The sequence below is a fragment of the Amblyomma maculatum genome, chromosome 6 (genome assembly GCF_055883805.1).
Source record: "Amblyomma maculatum isolate TAMU_Amacu chromosome 6, ASM5588380v1, whole genome shotgun sequence".
NCBI classification, from domain to species: domain Eukaryota; kingdom Metazoa; phylum Arthropoda; class Arachnida; order Ixodida; family Ixodidae; genus Amblyomma; species Amblyomma maculatum.
In genome coordinates this window covers 71,232,261-71,249,315 of record NC_139349.1, presented here as the reverse complement: position 1 = coordinate 71,249,315, position 17,055 = coordinate 71,232,261, and the positions used below count along the sequence as shown (strand labels likewise).

The following is a 17,055-nucleotide window of genomic DNA, read 5'->3' as shown; positions in this document are numbered from 1 at the left end:
ACAGTTTTCTTTAATGGTCGGCATCACAGCCACGAAGGTTTACAGATGAAATTAAAAAGAAAGCTGTTTTATGAAGCAGAGTTTTGGTGTCAAGTTTGGGTATATTGGGGGGGCAAGCTTACATCAAATGTTTAGCGCTCGCGCCATTTTAAGTTTTGGACCATAGTGCGAGGTGGGATTTAATGTAGGCTGGAAAATCTTTAATATAAATTGTTTGCATAAATTCTTAAAGAATACAAGTTACAAGTATGAACAGAGAGGCGGAGTTTCAAAATTTGCATAGGGTGCTTCACAAGTATCAGAGAAGGTGAAATTTTGAATGTCTCATGCTAAATTTTGTTTGTTTTTGTGTGCTCTGGTTAATACTTTGGTGTTACATTTTTTTATTACAATCACAACTACTATGTGCTTCCCTCATTCACTGGGTCCACCTTTGTTCACCTGCAACAAACGAGATTTTGTGGTCAGTAGGCATCTGCCTGGTTCACAATCCCAAGACTCTTTTTCCACCCCCATCTTCTCCAATTTTAATGAATTCTCCTTTCAGCTCAGTTCCTTACCTTTGGTGACAGGAAAGTTCCTTTGAAATTTGGTTTCAGTTTGTTGTTTGGTGGACTAAGCAGCCCTCCTGAATTTTGCTTCGATTACTGACTGGTCTCCAGCATGAAGACCTACCGCAGTCTTTGCATGACGAATCTTGTTTTTCAAGACAACGTTGTATTGGATAGCGCCGGGTTTAATTGCTAATGTGCCATACAAAGCCTTTATCCTAAAATACTATCATCCTGTATCTATCGTCTCGATAAATTGTTAACAATGTTAGGCAGTGCTGATGATGTCTTGAGGTGATGGGAACTTTGGTACCACTTTCTCTGGACGTCGGTTAATGTCGAGTTTTCTTTAATGATAAGCCATGTAAGTCTTTTCGCCATAAAAACACCCGAAAGCATCAAGAGATGTTCGTTCGTCTTGTCTAATAGAAGGACTCGTCTGTTTTACGGCAAATCACAAGACTTTAAACCAACATTAATGTATAACTAGAGAACAGTGCTCACGATTGCAAGGTGATATGCAAACTAAAGGTGGCTGAACAAACCCATTAATGCTATCGCGTCATAGCCTTGAGGCAGAGTTTAAGTGTTGCCGAAATTTTCGCATTTTCCAAGCCCTACGTGGTTTGCAGCCCAGTGCTACAGCGACTGAACCGGATCTTCTTATGCCGGTTTAAAACGCCTGCCGGAGCCGCAGGCGGCATATGATGGCACTCAGGATAGTTCACTCGCTACTGCAGATGGGGAACCTGTGCTCAACTGTATCAAGACCTTTTCTATGTGCGGATTTTCAGCAAACAAGCTAAAGAATTTACCATTCGCTCAGTAGGCCCAGTATAGGAAAACAGCTTCTTTGGCTCTGATCATAAAAAAGTGGGGACTGCGGGCGGTTGTTGTTCACAGGGGAGTCAGTCGTGTGGGCCGTCAGAAGCAAACGTGTGAAAATAAAATTACATATATCAAGCGAAGCTCTATGTTGCAGTCAATGGGAACAGGGCATCACCCGCTTCTGTGCAGGGTGTATTCTGTCCTGCATGCTAGTATCACGTGTGGTCTGTATGCTGGCTAGCTACTGCCAGTGTGCCAGCAGTGTCACCCAGTGTGCCAGTGTAAGCCAGTGTAAGCCAGTGCGCCAGTGTAAGACAGTGCGCCAGTGTAAGACAGTGCGCCAGTATAAGCCAGTGCGCCAGTGTGCCAGTATACAGTGCCACACTGGTCCGATAATCAGGTATGACACTGGCCCAGTGTCTCCCAGTGGCACTGCGTTTTCCAATAGGGGAGCCCACGTCACGTTTCATGCTCTTCTTGTTTGCGCTACTTCCCATTACAAAGCTTCTCTCCACTGGAAGACGTCTGCACGTCGCCAGAGTTGTGCGAAACGGTATACAAATTATGAATTAATAAAAGTTTCTGTTTTTCTTTTTTCATGCGTTAACGTCCGCTGTTACTCGGTAATGTTTTTTGTAATCTATTACTAGTAATCAGTAACTTTTTCCCATGAGCAGTTTATAACTAATGGCGCAGATTTGGGCCCTCATACTGGCAGCAAACACAGGTGTCAGCGGGGAAGTTTTCTTCAGTGACATACCGACGACAACGACCTGTCTGCGGATAAGCATCGAGCATGATCATGTTTCAGCTACGACAGACTGAGTCACCGCAGTTTCCTACGGCACTTCCGCTACCGCGGCATGTCGTATGTTTGCTTTAGAGACATTCCGCGTCCTGTCTGATCACTCAGTGGACTTGAAACTGCGTACGCAGCATTTTCATTTCTTGAAATGCTCAACACTGGTTTTCTTCTCTATGTTTTTCTGCTTTTTGTATTCACGCTGCATTTTTCACCACCTCTTGAGGAACGTGAACTTTTGCTGCTACCCGCTACGATTGCTCGAAAAAAAAGTTTAAATGATGGATAAAGGAGTAAATGTATAAATGCGAGGAAGTAACGAGTTCCGCCAGATTTGGCTAAGAAATTGAACTATCCTGGCTGTTGTGACGATCCACAAGCCTCATCTAATATTTCACATATATAACTAATACATACTGTTTTCAGCTTTTCCATAGATTTTCGCTCAGCGCCTTATGAGAGCGCTAACAACGAATCACATCGGTTCACAGAGGGCAGTACCGAATTACTAGGCAACTTCGAGTTGGTACGCAATGTAGACGTAGGGTAAAATACTGCTTTTTCTCCAGCGCACATATTAAGGGAACGGTCAATGTAGCGGCTCACATGGGATTTTATCAGCACTACGATCTTGTCTTCGCAGCAACTAATCACGCCATTTGCACATCACCCTACACCTTAACGGGTGCTCGCCTTCAAGCGCACTCCCTTGCTCTTTGAAGAATTGTGTAAAATTGCAGAGAAAACGTATATCAGGCAAAGCACTGCTAGCAAAACTACTTAATGTTTGATAACTATTGAAATCGGCTGTAATTTATTTTACGAGTCAGATGAAAAGCCGCACAACTGAACATATATAATACAATCACACATTGTTACGTTTTCTCGACTACTCTGCCCAACGATGCGGGATCGAATTCCAGCCGCGGAATCTGTTTTTCCATTGAAGCGAAAATCAAAGCGCCCGTATGCTGTGCGATGTCAGTGCACGTTAAAGAACCCCAGGTGGTCGAACCTTCCGGAGTCCTTCATTACGGCGTCTTTCATACCATGTGTCGCTTTGGGACGCTGATCGCACCCTCCCCCCCTCACCGCTCACCGAAAAGAAAACAGAAACAAAGCTGTGCTAAAAATGTAATGCAACCATGTTGAAACTACAAAAAATTGCCCATGGTTTGGGAACAGCGTAAGCACTCTACATGGGGCCAGCAACGACCCAGTGAATCGTGACGAGGACGAAAGAAATGCACTCCAAGAAAGTCTTTTGGTCTAAGCGTATTAGCACAAATATGCACCGATAACCTAGAATACGGCGGACGTCCTGAATAACCTGTCATTAAGCAACCTTGGGGAGAAGCATACGCCCACGAGCGCTTTTCTTTTCGCTCATTTCACATGTAAGAACTTTAAGGTCACAGCAGTGCCCAAAACGAGCAGCCGGCGTGACAGCTGGTCTTATTGAGCTTTAAATAATTTCTTTTTTATTCCTTTTTTTCGGGCTAGTAAGCGAGTAAATGAAGAGACTCCAGATGTGCTGCAGATGCTGTATTCGCCCGAAATTCAAGAATAGCATCCATTGAAGCTCATTCCAGAAAAGGCTTTACTGCGTCGAGCTCATTATTTATCTGTTTATCTTTCATTCACATGCACGCGCGCAGAAATGCGGCGGCAAGTGCAAATAATATTAACGCCTTTCTTTCCGGCCTTCGGTAGCAAGTGAGCAATAAAAGCAAACAAAAATAACAGCACAGATGCGGAGACCGTCAACAGCAAGAATGTGCCGAATGCTATTGCGCACGTATATTGGGTTATTTCCAGTGTTATTCCCAATCTCGTTTGGAAGGTATAAAAAAAGAAGTAAAAAAAAAAGGACAGACGCGGTAGAAATCTCAGCCTTCAGTGGCGCAGCTCGCGAGCCATGGGCATTGGCCATCTCGTAGGGAGGGTCATTTGAAACGAGTTTTTTATGATCCCATCGACCCTATGGCCCGAGGCACGACGTTACAGCAGCGAGCGCTAGGCCTGCCGGAAATTGTAACCTCATTCTCAAATGGCTCAAGTTCTGAAATGGTTGTTCGTAACGACTTCTGACTCGGGCGAAGCATGGACCCCGGGCTGACGTCACCCAGCCTCCTGGTTTCGATGCTAACGGCGGCGAGGTGACCGAGGGAACGACGGATATTTCTCGTAGTGGTCATTCCCTGAGATGTTTCGTAGTTTCCTGGCAGCGTTGGCGGCCTTCCGTTTGGTTCGACCTTTCACCGCCTCCCCATGTAGGACGGGAGCTTGTATGCCGGGAGCCCACGTTGCTTCTATGTGCTGATGGTTTAGAAATTGCACGCCAAGTGGATGGCTATCATCTTTAACCCAGTTATTCTTTAGGTGCAAAAAGGGAAAGTGCGTTCAACATGTCAGTGTGCTTGAATGTATATACATTCGCGCAGAATAGGTACCGGTGTATGCCTCCCGAGTGGAATTGCTCGATTGTGTAGGGAGGAATTCACGGAAATGGCGGTCATCTCTCGCTCTTCCATTTCTGATTTCTGAAATTTTCATCATTAATATGAAGACATTGCTCAAATGTACTCAGCAAGCCTGTTTCTAGATTGACCGATTATCACCTTATGACATGTATTGCTCAACAGCTGTAGTGATCTGCTCTTTGTCTGCCCGGTAAATCTAGGCTTTTGCGTTACAGTAACATAAGGCCATATTTCGTGCGCATGATTGTGTGATGCCAATTTTGGTTTCTGCCAATGTAACGTGGTAAACATGCAGAAGAACAGAACTCAGATTACCGAATTTATGACCTTGATGCTCGGTTCTTAATGTTGCGAGCTCTTTTCTGCACAAGGGCTATTTATTTATTTATTTATTTATTTATTTATTTATTTATTTATTTATTTATTTATTTATTTATTTATTTATTTATTTACTTATTTATTTATTTATTTACTTATTTATTTATTTATTTATTTATTTATTTATTTATTTATTTATTTATTTATTTATTTATTTTTGCCGCCTCCTGAAAGTCTTGAGGGCTGGCCAGACTTTGATCAGCATTCCCATGAGCGCTGCCTATATTGTTCAAAATGCAACCCAAATTTAGTAGGTTAAGTTTTGAAATCATTCGTGGTGAATCATTTCTGGTCGAATATTTTGTTGAAGTCACCAAGGTGGAGTAGATTTGTAATAAGGAAATAATCACTCATTGGCATCCACCCAAGCGCAGCCATACGGCTGCAAAGAAAAGCTACAAAGATACACATATTTCGCAGAAATTTTGTAATTAGAGAAAACTTTGTCTGTCGGGGTACGGGGATCCAATAATATTTCTAGCCAAAATTTCTAACGTGAAATAGTGCAGGCTGCATAAGGGAGTAGTATTGCTACGAGAAGTGCCACTGAAACACGTGCCACTGAAACACTCGAGCGTAAATGAGTCCATCAAAACAAAAACTGCCTGTTCTTTTCCCGCTGCATTGATATCTCTTGCACTAACCTCGAGTGACATGGGGCCGCCGCAGGGCAGCTCATCCGGCATCATGCCTAATGCCAGTACCGTGATGGTAATAAGCGCCTTCTTGGCCCGTAGCAAAAAAAACATAAGTCAGATACACTTTTTTTCCGAACTGGGCTACGACTTCAGTGAAATTCCTAAGTTGCCTCTTGCCTCACGGAGGGAGGCAAGAATAAATGCTGTTATTTTTTTTCTGTTCTTTTTTTTCTGACGACCTACAAAGATGAATGATAAAAAGCAGCATTTTCTCAAAAGTTGAGTAGCAGTAAGACACATACCGAGTAAAAGACGCATTTAAAACTTCAAACAATAGACCTTGATTAAATTTACGTATTAAAACCAGTTAATGAAGAACAACCTTTATTTCTGAAGCAAAATCACGTGACAGGGTAATACGAAACAAAAAGAGGAAAATTCTTCCCTTCAGGCAAGACAAGAGCACTAAAAGCAGTTAAGATTGTCCTATCAACTATATATATATATATATATATATATATATATATAGCTGCGAGTACATTATTCCTACGCATGTTGTGTTTAGGAAAATGCTGGTTTGGCTCCTGTGTACGGCTGTTCCGGGCTCATTGTAGTGGCTAACATGCCTGCACACAATGCAGCCTTCTGGAGAAGCAATTGTACTCCAAACAAGCTAAACCTGCCAGAACGCAACGAGAGGACTCGGTGATTATGATAATTTCCCGTGGCAGTGCTCCAAGCCGTAAACTGTTTTATAAAGACTGACATAAGCCTGCAATGCAAATACGGGACGATGTGTGAGAGGAATGTTTGGGATGCTGTCAAAAACGGCGGAACAAGTCTTAGCTATAGCCTACAAATCCTAGCGAACTCGCGAGCTAAAAACAAAAAAAAAATGTACTGCGCGCATGAGGGAAGCTTCGCTCGCAAAGAACGCGCCTTAAGCTTATGTCACATCCAAGGACGGGTAGGAGAAGAGAATCTACTTAGCTGAGTAGTATGTGCAGCACTCCATGCTTAGTCGGTTCCGTCTCTGTCATGCTTACGTTCTGCACCAGTGCGCGCTGAACGTACAGTCCAGATTGCTTAAGTTCACATAATCTATGAAAACTGCTAAGCTGTTTTTTTTTCCCTGCATAAGCCTCTTCCTGTTCAAAGCTTCAACAGACTGCGATGGCTCTTTTAGTACTTAATTTTAGCTATAAGCATGATGTGAAGCTGAGTGCGTAATTTGGGAGATTGTTTTTCTGTTTAGTATACTGAGCGGTAATTCTTCGCTAGTGTTTCCTGAACAACAGGACACGTTCATGCGTCAGAAAGCTCGCATTGCGGAGGAGTAAGCGATTCTGCAAACAACGATTTTAAAAGGCGCATCTGTTTGGCGCGAATCGTACTAGTTTAGGACGATTCAGAGAGAGAGAGAGAGAACTGAAAACCTAATTACATGTGATGGTTGACTGCGTTGACGAAGAATGAGCGCCAGCTTGATCTGTTTTATGCAACGCTGTGCAAGTGGTGGAACACATACGAAGTTGTCCTGTCGTCTATTCCGGGCTGGAGTCTGTGTCTTCACAACGGAATACAGACTTATCATGCCGTACTCAAAAGGCCTTTGAAATTGATGTTTATTTGTTCAAATTTGCATGTCCCCCCTTTTGTGGTACAGAAGGCGAGGCTTTCTTTCAAGCCGCGTAGGTTGTACATGCGGCCATGTGGAGCCCACTAGTTCTTCAAGGAAAATTTTTCAAAAATCTTCACCAACAGCCTCAAAGATCAGTGTTGAGAAGGCAACAGAGAACAGCCTTTATGAACTTCTCTCTAGTTAAAAGGCTTTTTAAACATCCTTTTCAAATAACACGATTGGCGCTTCTTGTTTTAACACTATGTGAGATTGCAAGAGCGATCACTCCCCCGGTTAGTGGCGTGAGAGCAGCAGTGGCTATTGTTGGAGACTCACAATAGTTTCTGAATTTATTCAGTAGCCTGTCATTAGGGACATGATAATCTTGTCTTGCAGCCTAGCACAGCCTAAATATACCCGCTCGTGTACGTACGTATTAGTGGTCGATTTTAAAGCTTATTTGCTGACTAGAGCAGCATACAGAAATACGTCACTTTCGGTCAGGAAAGTACCGGCAACAGTGCCTTCCTCAAAGCCTCCGAAGCTCGCGTATTGTCTTAGGAGCGCGAGATCTCAATCTTTCAACTATATGCTCTGTTAACTTAGGGACTAGCAGATTACAGAATATTTTGGAGACATTTTCTATGGGGCCAGAATGTCGTAGTACGTCTGCTATAAAATTGATTTCGGGTAGTGTTAGCTGATACTCAGTCGCACCGAATGCGACTGCTCTTTCATTCATTCGAAAAAGTTTCGGATTCCATCAATATGTGTGTGTGTGTGTGTGTGTGTGTGTGTGTGTGTGTGTGTGTGTGTGTGTGTGTGTGTGTGTGTGTGTGTGTGTGTGTGTGTGTGTGTGTGTGTGTGTGTGTGTGTGTGTGTGTGTGTGTGTGTGTGTGTGTGTGCGTGTGCGTGTGCGTGTGCGTGCGTGTGCGCGTGCGCGTGCGCGTGCGCGCGCAGATAATTGAAAGCAAAATGAGGGGCTCATTATTACAGAGTTTAAAGGAGCTGACTGTCACGAGTCTAAGACAAACGTTGAGGAATCCTTTTTTTATGTTTGGTAAACTGAACATTAAAAAGGCGAAGATCATGGCGTCTTGCCCTATCAAGTCCTGGAGCATCAATGGACAAGAAGTGGAAGCTGTGACAGATTTTCTGTTCTTGGGCGCCAAGATTACCTCGGAAGGAGACTGCAGCCATGAAATTAGGAGACGCCTGCTTCTGGGAAAGGGAGCAATGGTTAGCCTTGACCGAGTAGTAAAGAACAGAGACATTAGTCTGCCAACCAAGATCCGTATAACCCGTGCTATGGTCTTTCCAGTTGTGATGTATGGATGCGAGAGTTGGACTGTGAAAAAGGCTGACCGCCGAAGAATTGACGCGTTTGAATTGTGGTGCTGGCGAAGACTCTTAAGAGTTCCTTGGACTGCCAGAAGATCAAATCAGTCGATATTGTCGACCATAAACCCTGACTGCTCATTGGAGGGTCAAATTCTAAAGTTAAAGCTCAGCTACTTTGGTCATCTGATGAGAAGAGAGGAGTCGCTGGAGAAAGATTTGATGTTGGGAAAGGTTGAGGGTCGCCGGAGAAGGGGTAGGCAGCGAACGCGATGGTTAGATGGCATTCTCGAGGCATTGCAGATGAAGCTATGTGATGTTAAGAAGATAGTGAGAGACCGGAAAGCGTGGCGTGACATGGTCCATAGGGTCACGAAGAGTCGGACACGACTGAATGCCTGAACTGAACTGTTGGTATTTTACAAGAATTAGCATTATGATGATAATCAGGTAAAGAATATTAAATAAATATTAAATGGAAAGCGGAAGGAAAAACAACGCGCTGATAGTGGAAGTCGAACCCACGACCTCAATTCATATATATATATATATATATATATATATATATATATATATATATATATATATATATATATATATATATATATATATATATATATATATATCTGCTAACAGCTTACTCATGGCGTCAACACTTCTCAGCATCGCACAAGAACCTGAATCGGATCTATAGCTACAAGACATTGTCCTCAATCTGGTGATAGGATCAAGTTACTGATATCGGATTTGGAAACAAGTATAGAGAAATGAGGGGATCTTTATCAGATGCATATGAAGAGAGCAAACAGCCACTGGCATCAAGAAAAGGATAATTTTTTTGGCGTTGATCCATATGAATTATTAATCTCATCATGCTGACAGACGGAATTGAACCCACCGCGTGCAAATTTTGTGTCCGATGCTCACCTATTTAGCTGTGACGATGGCTGTTCAGTCGCCTTTCTTCGTTGGCATTTATGTTCTAGCATATGCTTGAGAGTGTTCAGCAGTGCCGCCATGGTCCATGGCGGCGGAGGTTTAACGTCCTGTGTTACCGAGAATGTGGCGCGGAACGTGACCAAACGGTTATTGTGGGAGCTGCGCGGTAGCCCTCTTACCTACCTATGGCTACATGGCTTCCAGAATGAAGGTCCTCCTTAGAATAGTCAGCAAACAAATGCAAGGAGATGAGAGGCTCGTTATGACATACATGCGATGCATACACTCGGGGTAAAAAGTATTGGACAAGGATGGCGCTGGTGGACACTCTCGATGGTCTGTTACACGACAGCTAGAAACGAAACAACACATCACCGACACTCAAAGTCAGAGTTACGGGTTAGGATACTACCGGCAGAATTTGATTTTTTTTTTGCTTTCTAATCAATTATCTGCATGATCTAATTCGCATTCCCTCAATGCCCTTTGTGTACGTGGTGCTAAATGACACTTATTTCCCCATACATGTCCAGTATGTCTAGTATGTCTAGTTTATCTAGTTTTGCTCGATGACAGCGTCTGCTAGCTCATTTCATATGAAGTAAGCTCAGACACATAGAAAAAGGAAGAAAAGTAAATGTCAAATACGAAGGTGATAGGGATAACTTGCTTTCAACTAGCCGTGGTATCGAAAGTTAAGTACGCAAAAAAAGTACTACTTCACAAATGTTTCTCGCAAAGCTATAGTGTTTGCTAAACAAATTTTTCTTCTCTCACTCCGAGTCTATACTAACTTCACGCCGTGTCTCTAGCTAACACGACGATGACGCCATGTCTGCGAGCATGAAACAGCGTCCAAATTCGATTACACGCGGCTTCCTCGGGTCCAGCAGGCTCGTGCAGGCGTCGCGTAGCTGTCTCGACTCTCGTCCGTAGCTGGGAAAACGGAGGAGCGGCTCTGCGCCGTTTATCCTGTCACGAGCGAGCACGGACGAGACCCCGCTTATTCGTTATACGTGGTGAGCGCGCGAGTTACGGCGCGTTCCGCCCAAATGTCTCCCTCGGGCGGCATTGAGGCCTGCTGGGCTTTCCTCGCTGCGAGTGGCTCAGCTGATGTTTGGCGCAACCTTACTCGGCCGAGGGGATAGCAGATCTGCTACGAGGGCGAGCACACTTCCGCTGGAGGCTGAAACGCACATTGAGAGAAACGGGGAAGGAAGCAGGAACGTCAAAAAAGGAAACAATATCTCTAAAGCGAAGGACGAACGAGCGAAAGACGAGTCGGACGTGCGTTAGGTGAGCAGGAAAGGGGGCTGACGGCATGCTGCTCACATTGAATGCCAGCGCTGCCCCGGGCAAGTGGGAGAATGTGGAGATTTATCGGCCCTGGGTGCGAGAACGTTAACCACGCATACATTCTCTCGTTCCTCCTTCTCCCCTTTCAGACTTTCCTCCTTGCCTCGCTGGCTCTCTCTCCCTTCTCATTGCGCCTGTATACCCTTCCCATAGCACTCGTTGGTTGCCTGATAAATGGCGCGCTCCTTTTATCCCTTATTGCGGGAAACCCCTCGTAGTCCAGGGGCCGTGAGCAACAGGAACTGTTTCTTTTCTCGGTATCTGCTTTTTGGCTGTGAGAACAAACACGGTAGGACTAGCTTTCGCCTTCTATCTTCTTATTCTTCTCTGGCTTCTCTGCAAGACCTGCTCCTGTTGCTGTAGCCGTTCTAGTGGTCACTGGTGGACGTGCGCTATCTCCAGGGCAAAGCCCTCCTCGCTGTACGTACTTTGGTAGAAGGACGGGTGTAGGGAATGTTTGCCCGGGACATTGTTTACTTTTTTTTGTTTACCGGGTGTCCGACGGTAGCCTGGCCGCCTCGGTGGATGGTAATCCAGGTTTAGTAAGCTCAGCTCGGGGGAGTGTATCAGCGTGCCTTTCCCGCCCCCGGTGAGGTGGTTGTCAAGGCTTAAAAATAAGCCACGACGTTCATGCGTCCATTCTTCGCACAAGGCGAATTTTTGTTAAGGTACTACACATGCATAAGGGAAATAAGCGTCCTTTAGCACCACCTTGACAAAGGGCATTGAGGGAATGCGAATTTTACGATTATTGCTAGTCAGGATCCATATGATGTAGTATCATTTATTCGAAGAATTAGATTGGGGCTATGCACCGAGCTCTATATATATGTATCTTTTTTTTTTTTAATCTGTGGAGCATTGAATGTATTGTATTACCCCTCCTGCACGGACCAAAATATTTGCCTGCAGTATTTTCAAACAAATAAATAAATAAATAATGTAAATGTAATGTGTCATTTACACAATTGTTGTCGCATGGCCTTTTTTAACATTCCTGGATGAGCACATATATTGCTATTGCTTCCAGGTGACTTATCGAATGCCGAATTCTTGTCGTGCTGTAGTTATTTAGCATTCAAGTAGTGTTACACACAATTTAGCATCACGATTCAAATTTTGTGCATATTATTCCTACGTTGGTGATAATTACAAAGAAAAATAATTTAGCTTTGCTTTAGAAGCGCGATCATTTGGATACAAGTCACTGAGCGCGCGGCTCGCTACGGCAACAAGCGGAGTTTCGGCTACCCTACAAATTGCATTACGAAAGCGGGGAGGCGGGGGGAGGGGGGGGGTAAATCTGTTAACTATCTTGTTGCTGAATGTGTACCGTTCCTGCGGACAATATACTGGTGAGTTACTTCGCACAGAAATGCAACGTTTTCGTGCGAGTTTTACAACACACCAGTTCCGATTCGGCTGGAGCCATACGCCTTTTTTCCTTTTTGCACAAGAGCTGGTAGGCTGCTTGGCAAACAATCCTTTCTCTTTCGGGCCGGGCCGTTCAGTGTTGTAGGCGGAGGCAGACGCAATCTTCACTGATCTATGTTTCAATTGTATCATGGCTATTGTGATACTCGGTGTTTTCTACCGTAATTGCGTTAGGTGGCGTAATTGTCTTTCTACGTTTATTTTTCAACCCAGCAACACTGACTTGTGCTGAAGATGCTCTCATTTATTGGCGCTCTTGCTGTACTAGCGTATAACCTAGTAGGCTGAGCCTAACAAAGCGCAGCGCTTTATAACGACTCTTGCAGCTGCTTCAATCATTTCGCCTGCTTTCTCATTTCAGAGGACAACGAATACAGCTTCTGGATGTACGCCATGATCTCAGTGGGCTCTGCCTTCGTGATATTTGTCGCGGTCACCATCTACCTGATGTGGTAAGTCTACGCACACGTGTCCCACGTTGTGCTTACTGCTTTCGTTATTCCTTCCTTCGATTTTTATTAACTGCCGGAACGAGCTCTATACCTCTCTCACCTTTTTAGGATTTCATTTAAAGTTCTTACCCCCTTGCTGGCGACTTTCCTCTAGATTTCACAAACTGTCGGTCGAATCTCCGCACGACAGAAGCTTGCGAAATGTGAGAGGCCAATTCAATAACGACCTCAAGCATTACAGACTCTCTGAAATGTTTTGCTTACATTTTGCCTCATCAGCATGCTTGCTAGCGCAGTTCGAAAGAGAGATTGTAAAGGAGTTCATTGTGAATGCTATTCCCGTGGTGAACCGGACAGCGGGGCTTTGCAGTAATAACGGGAACTCGAGGCTTGTATGACTTCAAAGGAGCCAGTTTTGGGTTCTTCAGTCTCTAAACGAAAGAACGGACAGGGACTGGATTAAAAAATGTTCACTTCGCGCTAGAAGCGTTACCATTCTAGTTGAATGTTGATCACGTTCAGGTGTGTAGCTGGCGTAGTCTTTTTGGAAGACTGAAATGCATGCAAAAATATATATATATATATATATATATATATATATATATATATATATATATATATATATATATATATATATATATATATATATATATATATATATATATATATATATATATATATATATATATTTTTTTTTTTTTTTTTTTTTTTTTCTCTAGGGAATCCGCTGTATTGGGCGCACTCCTCTTACACGACATCCACCTCTCGTTTCATTTTTATTGGCGTTTTCTGCAAAATTACATATGCACATCCAGTCCTATTCCCCATTCCCATTTAGCTCATCGTTTTCCAGTCCCCACATTTCCTTTCGGTCTAAGAGCACTCCGGAGGATCACGTAAAAGCCAAAAACCCGCCTTTCTCTAAAGCGGTACTTAGGGTAATCCTTATGTAAATGAAGCTTTGGGCATTTCCTCAATTCTTCTTAAAAGAGAGCACATCACGGATATAAAATCTACTTCACTTAGGTAACTGCAATCTGTTCTATTCTCTATGTGGTCAAAAGTGACGGCCTCGTCCGGGGGGCCATTCTCTTTCATATGCTACAGTAAGCCGTTTCAAATTGGGCGTTCTATTATACTTCCATTTCATAATCTAAGCTTATGAAGGCTGATGTGTTGGAAATATTGTTTGACACAACTACCAGGCCATTATTTTACTGATTTTAATTTTAAATCTGCTTACGTTTAATGTCGCATTTGTTTTCTGAGACAGGTATACGACTATTTAGACCACCTCCCATGAAGTTAGGCGCTTGTGCTGAATGTGGGCTATAGATTTTCTGTATGCCAGGGGTGATTAAAATGACACTGGTTTTATGACCTAATGTGGTTGAAATGTTGGCACAGCGCCCAGGAATGAATCAAAGTAGTCCCTTTACCCTATTGGCGCACTTTCTATGCCGCTCTGAGCCTTACATAGTTTTCGCTCTGTAATGCAGATTCGTGCTTAATTTCGGACTTTTCTTTTATTTATATAGCCGGATGATGCAATCGATTCAGCGAGCGAATAATAATATCAATGCGGACAGCCATAAGCTGGATGAATGTGCTATCAGTGAGAGGTAAAAACGAATGTTATTCGCTAGTATTTGCTTACATCTGGTAGTGGTTATTTACCGCACCCGAATATCCTGTGAAAGCGCCAAGATATTGACAAATAGAAAGGGCTAGGCTTTTCTCTTCATTAGGAAGCTAGTGTTCAGACCTGGGATTTCAAGCACGAGACCAGCGCTATTAACCGGGACGTAAGCAGACCTCGTTACTAACGAAACTCTCGGCACTGAGTTGTTTGTTGCGAAATGATTAAACCAGACGTGGAATGGGAGCAGTTAGGGATAAGGGTAGATGGAGAATACCTCAGTAATCTGCGATTTGCTGATGACATTGCCTTGCTAAGCAACTCGGGGGATGAACTGCAAATTATGATTGATGACCTAGACAGGAAAAGTAGAAAGGTAGGCTTGAAAATCAATATGCAGAAGACTAAGGTAATGTTCAACAGCCTCGGGAAGGAACAGCAGTTTACATTAGGTAGAGAAATACTGGAAGTAGTAGGCGAATATGTCTACTTAGGACAGGTAGTAACCGCAGATCCGGACCATGAAAAGGAAATAACAAGAAGAATAAGATTGGGATGGAGCGCATTTGGCAAGCACTCGCAGATTATGACTAGCAGCTGACCGGTATCGCTCAAGAGGAAAGTATACAACAGTTGCATCTTGCCTGTACTCACCTATGGGGCTGAAACGTGGAGGCTAACCAAGAGAGTTCTATTTAAGTTGAGGACAGCCCAGAGGGCTATGGAACGAAAAATGGTAGGGGTAACATTAAGAGATAGAAAGCGTGCAGAATGGGTCAGAGAAATAACTCAAGTTACCGACATTCTAGTGGAAATTAAGAAGAAGAAATGGGCATGGGCAGGACATGTAGTGCGAAGAGAGGATAACCGATGGTCGCTGAGGGTAACAAACTGGATTCCAAGGGAAGGAAAGCGTAGCAGGGGGCGGCAGAAAGTTAGGTGGGCGGATGAGATTAAGAAGTTCGCAGGGGTCAACTGGATGCAGCTAGCACAGAACCGGGTTAAGTGGAGAAATATGGGAGAGGCCTTCGCCCTGCAGTGGGTATAATCAGGCTGATGACGATTAAACGAGGCACTCCTCAGGAACGAATACCGATAGTCAAGGTTCTATCTGTCTGGATCGAAATTTGGCGGGCGTGTTTTGCAAGAGAATGCTTTAAAGAATGTGCATGAAAACGCCCCAATTCCTTCCTACTTTATTTGCATGACGCCTTGAGTCTGTAAACCTGGCACATCTGTTGTAGGCGCCTACAAAACGTGGACTTCGGGCCGCAGGCGGTCCTGACGCCATCCAAGCTTTCTTCCCATGCTAAGAGGTGCGCCATCACGACTGCGTTGCGCTAACGCTTGGTAACAATAAGCAAAGAAATGTCTTAGTACCGATGCCATTTTGACACTAATTGTAACACTGAGCTTACAGATTTAGAAATGCAGAGAAACAATTAGATGGTAAGACCTTAACGTGGGTCTGCGTAGTGCTTATTGTTTAATTTTCGGGAAATAGATTTTTCTATCTTGAGTGTTACACGCTCTTAAACGCTCTAATATTTATTGGTAATAGAAAGCCTGTTTCTTACACCGGCCAGGATCATGATTTTGTATTTAATTTTTGTCCTGGCAGGATCGAAAATGTTGTATAAGAGCGTATTCCGCGCGCCGCATATTTTGGGTGTTTTTTGCCGTCACGTCTTGTAGCCTGGTTCGATGTTTAACTGTCATAATGCACGAACCAATTTTTCGTTAAAAAACAAAAAAGAAGTAACGTTTTCTATAAACCCACCTGCATTTTTTAGAATCGAAAATTCATTTTCTCGCTACAAAATTGTATTTTGCAGACGTGCAGTCGACAGAAGGTTTTGTTCCTGCCCTAGTGTTCTTGTATAAAAAATACTGAATGAAAGATTTGGATTTGGATTTGAATTTGGATTTGGTTAGTGCGCGCAAAGCTTCAGCGCAACGTTTGTTATCTCAACAAGCTTTGTACTCTAACTGGCTTACTTCTTTAAGTCCGTGAAACATTTCTTGCCGATAGAAAAGAACGTTAAGCGAGCCTTTTAAAGGTGGCTTAACATGGTTAAAACCAAGTGAATCCATTAGTCCATTACCTTTCGTTCACAGTACTGTTATTGCTAAAAAAAAGCGTGAACAAAAAATTCAGAGAGAATACGCTGCCGCGAATTTATAGATTACACTTGTAATAAGATTGAAGAGTTCACTAGACAGCCTTAGGCCTGATATTGACACCTATCACTAGTACTTTGAAGAAGGTCTTGTCGGTACTCCGTAAGAGCCTAAATGATTCAGCGGCAAACATAAGAAGCAGTGTTGAGCGCGATCTGAGGGGCAGTGACGATGACCGTCACTCAATGTCGCCGCTGGTTATGCCACGTGAAGCGGAGAAATTTAGCAGCAAATCGGCAGGCTCAGTCACCTGTTCAATTACCTCGCACTATCGGAGCAGCAGTGATGTGCTAATTAATTGTTTAAGGCTTTTAGTACGAAGCGCTACACAAGCAATAAAGAAAATTTTTCTTTACTACTACTACACATTCTTCATAATCTATGGACCGAAGAAATCTGCACAGTGATTCCTAAC

The 17,055-nt window shown here is 43.5% G+C and overlaps 1 protein-coding gene across 1 annotated transcript in view; it reads left to right on the top strand.

Moving 5' to 3' along the window:
* The window catches only part of LOC146186004 (thrombospondin type-1 domain-containing protein 7A-like), a 330,413-nt gene that overhangs the window by 304,179 nt on the left and 9,179 nt on the right, over positions 1-17,055 (top strand). The window contains exon 27 of the mRNA XM_084606943.1: positions 12,730-12,820. Within this exon, the coding sequence (XP_084463069.1) occupies positions 12,730-12,820 (91 nt within the window). The remainder of the gene's footprint in view (positions 1-12,729; positions 12,821-17,055) is intronic.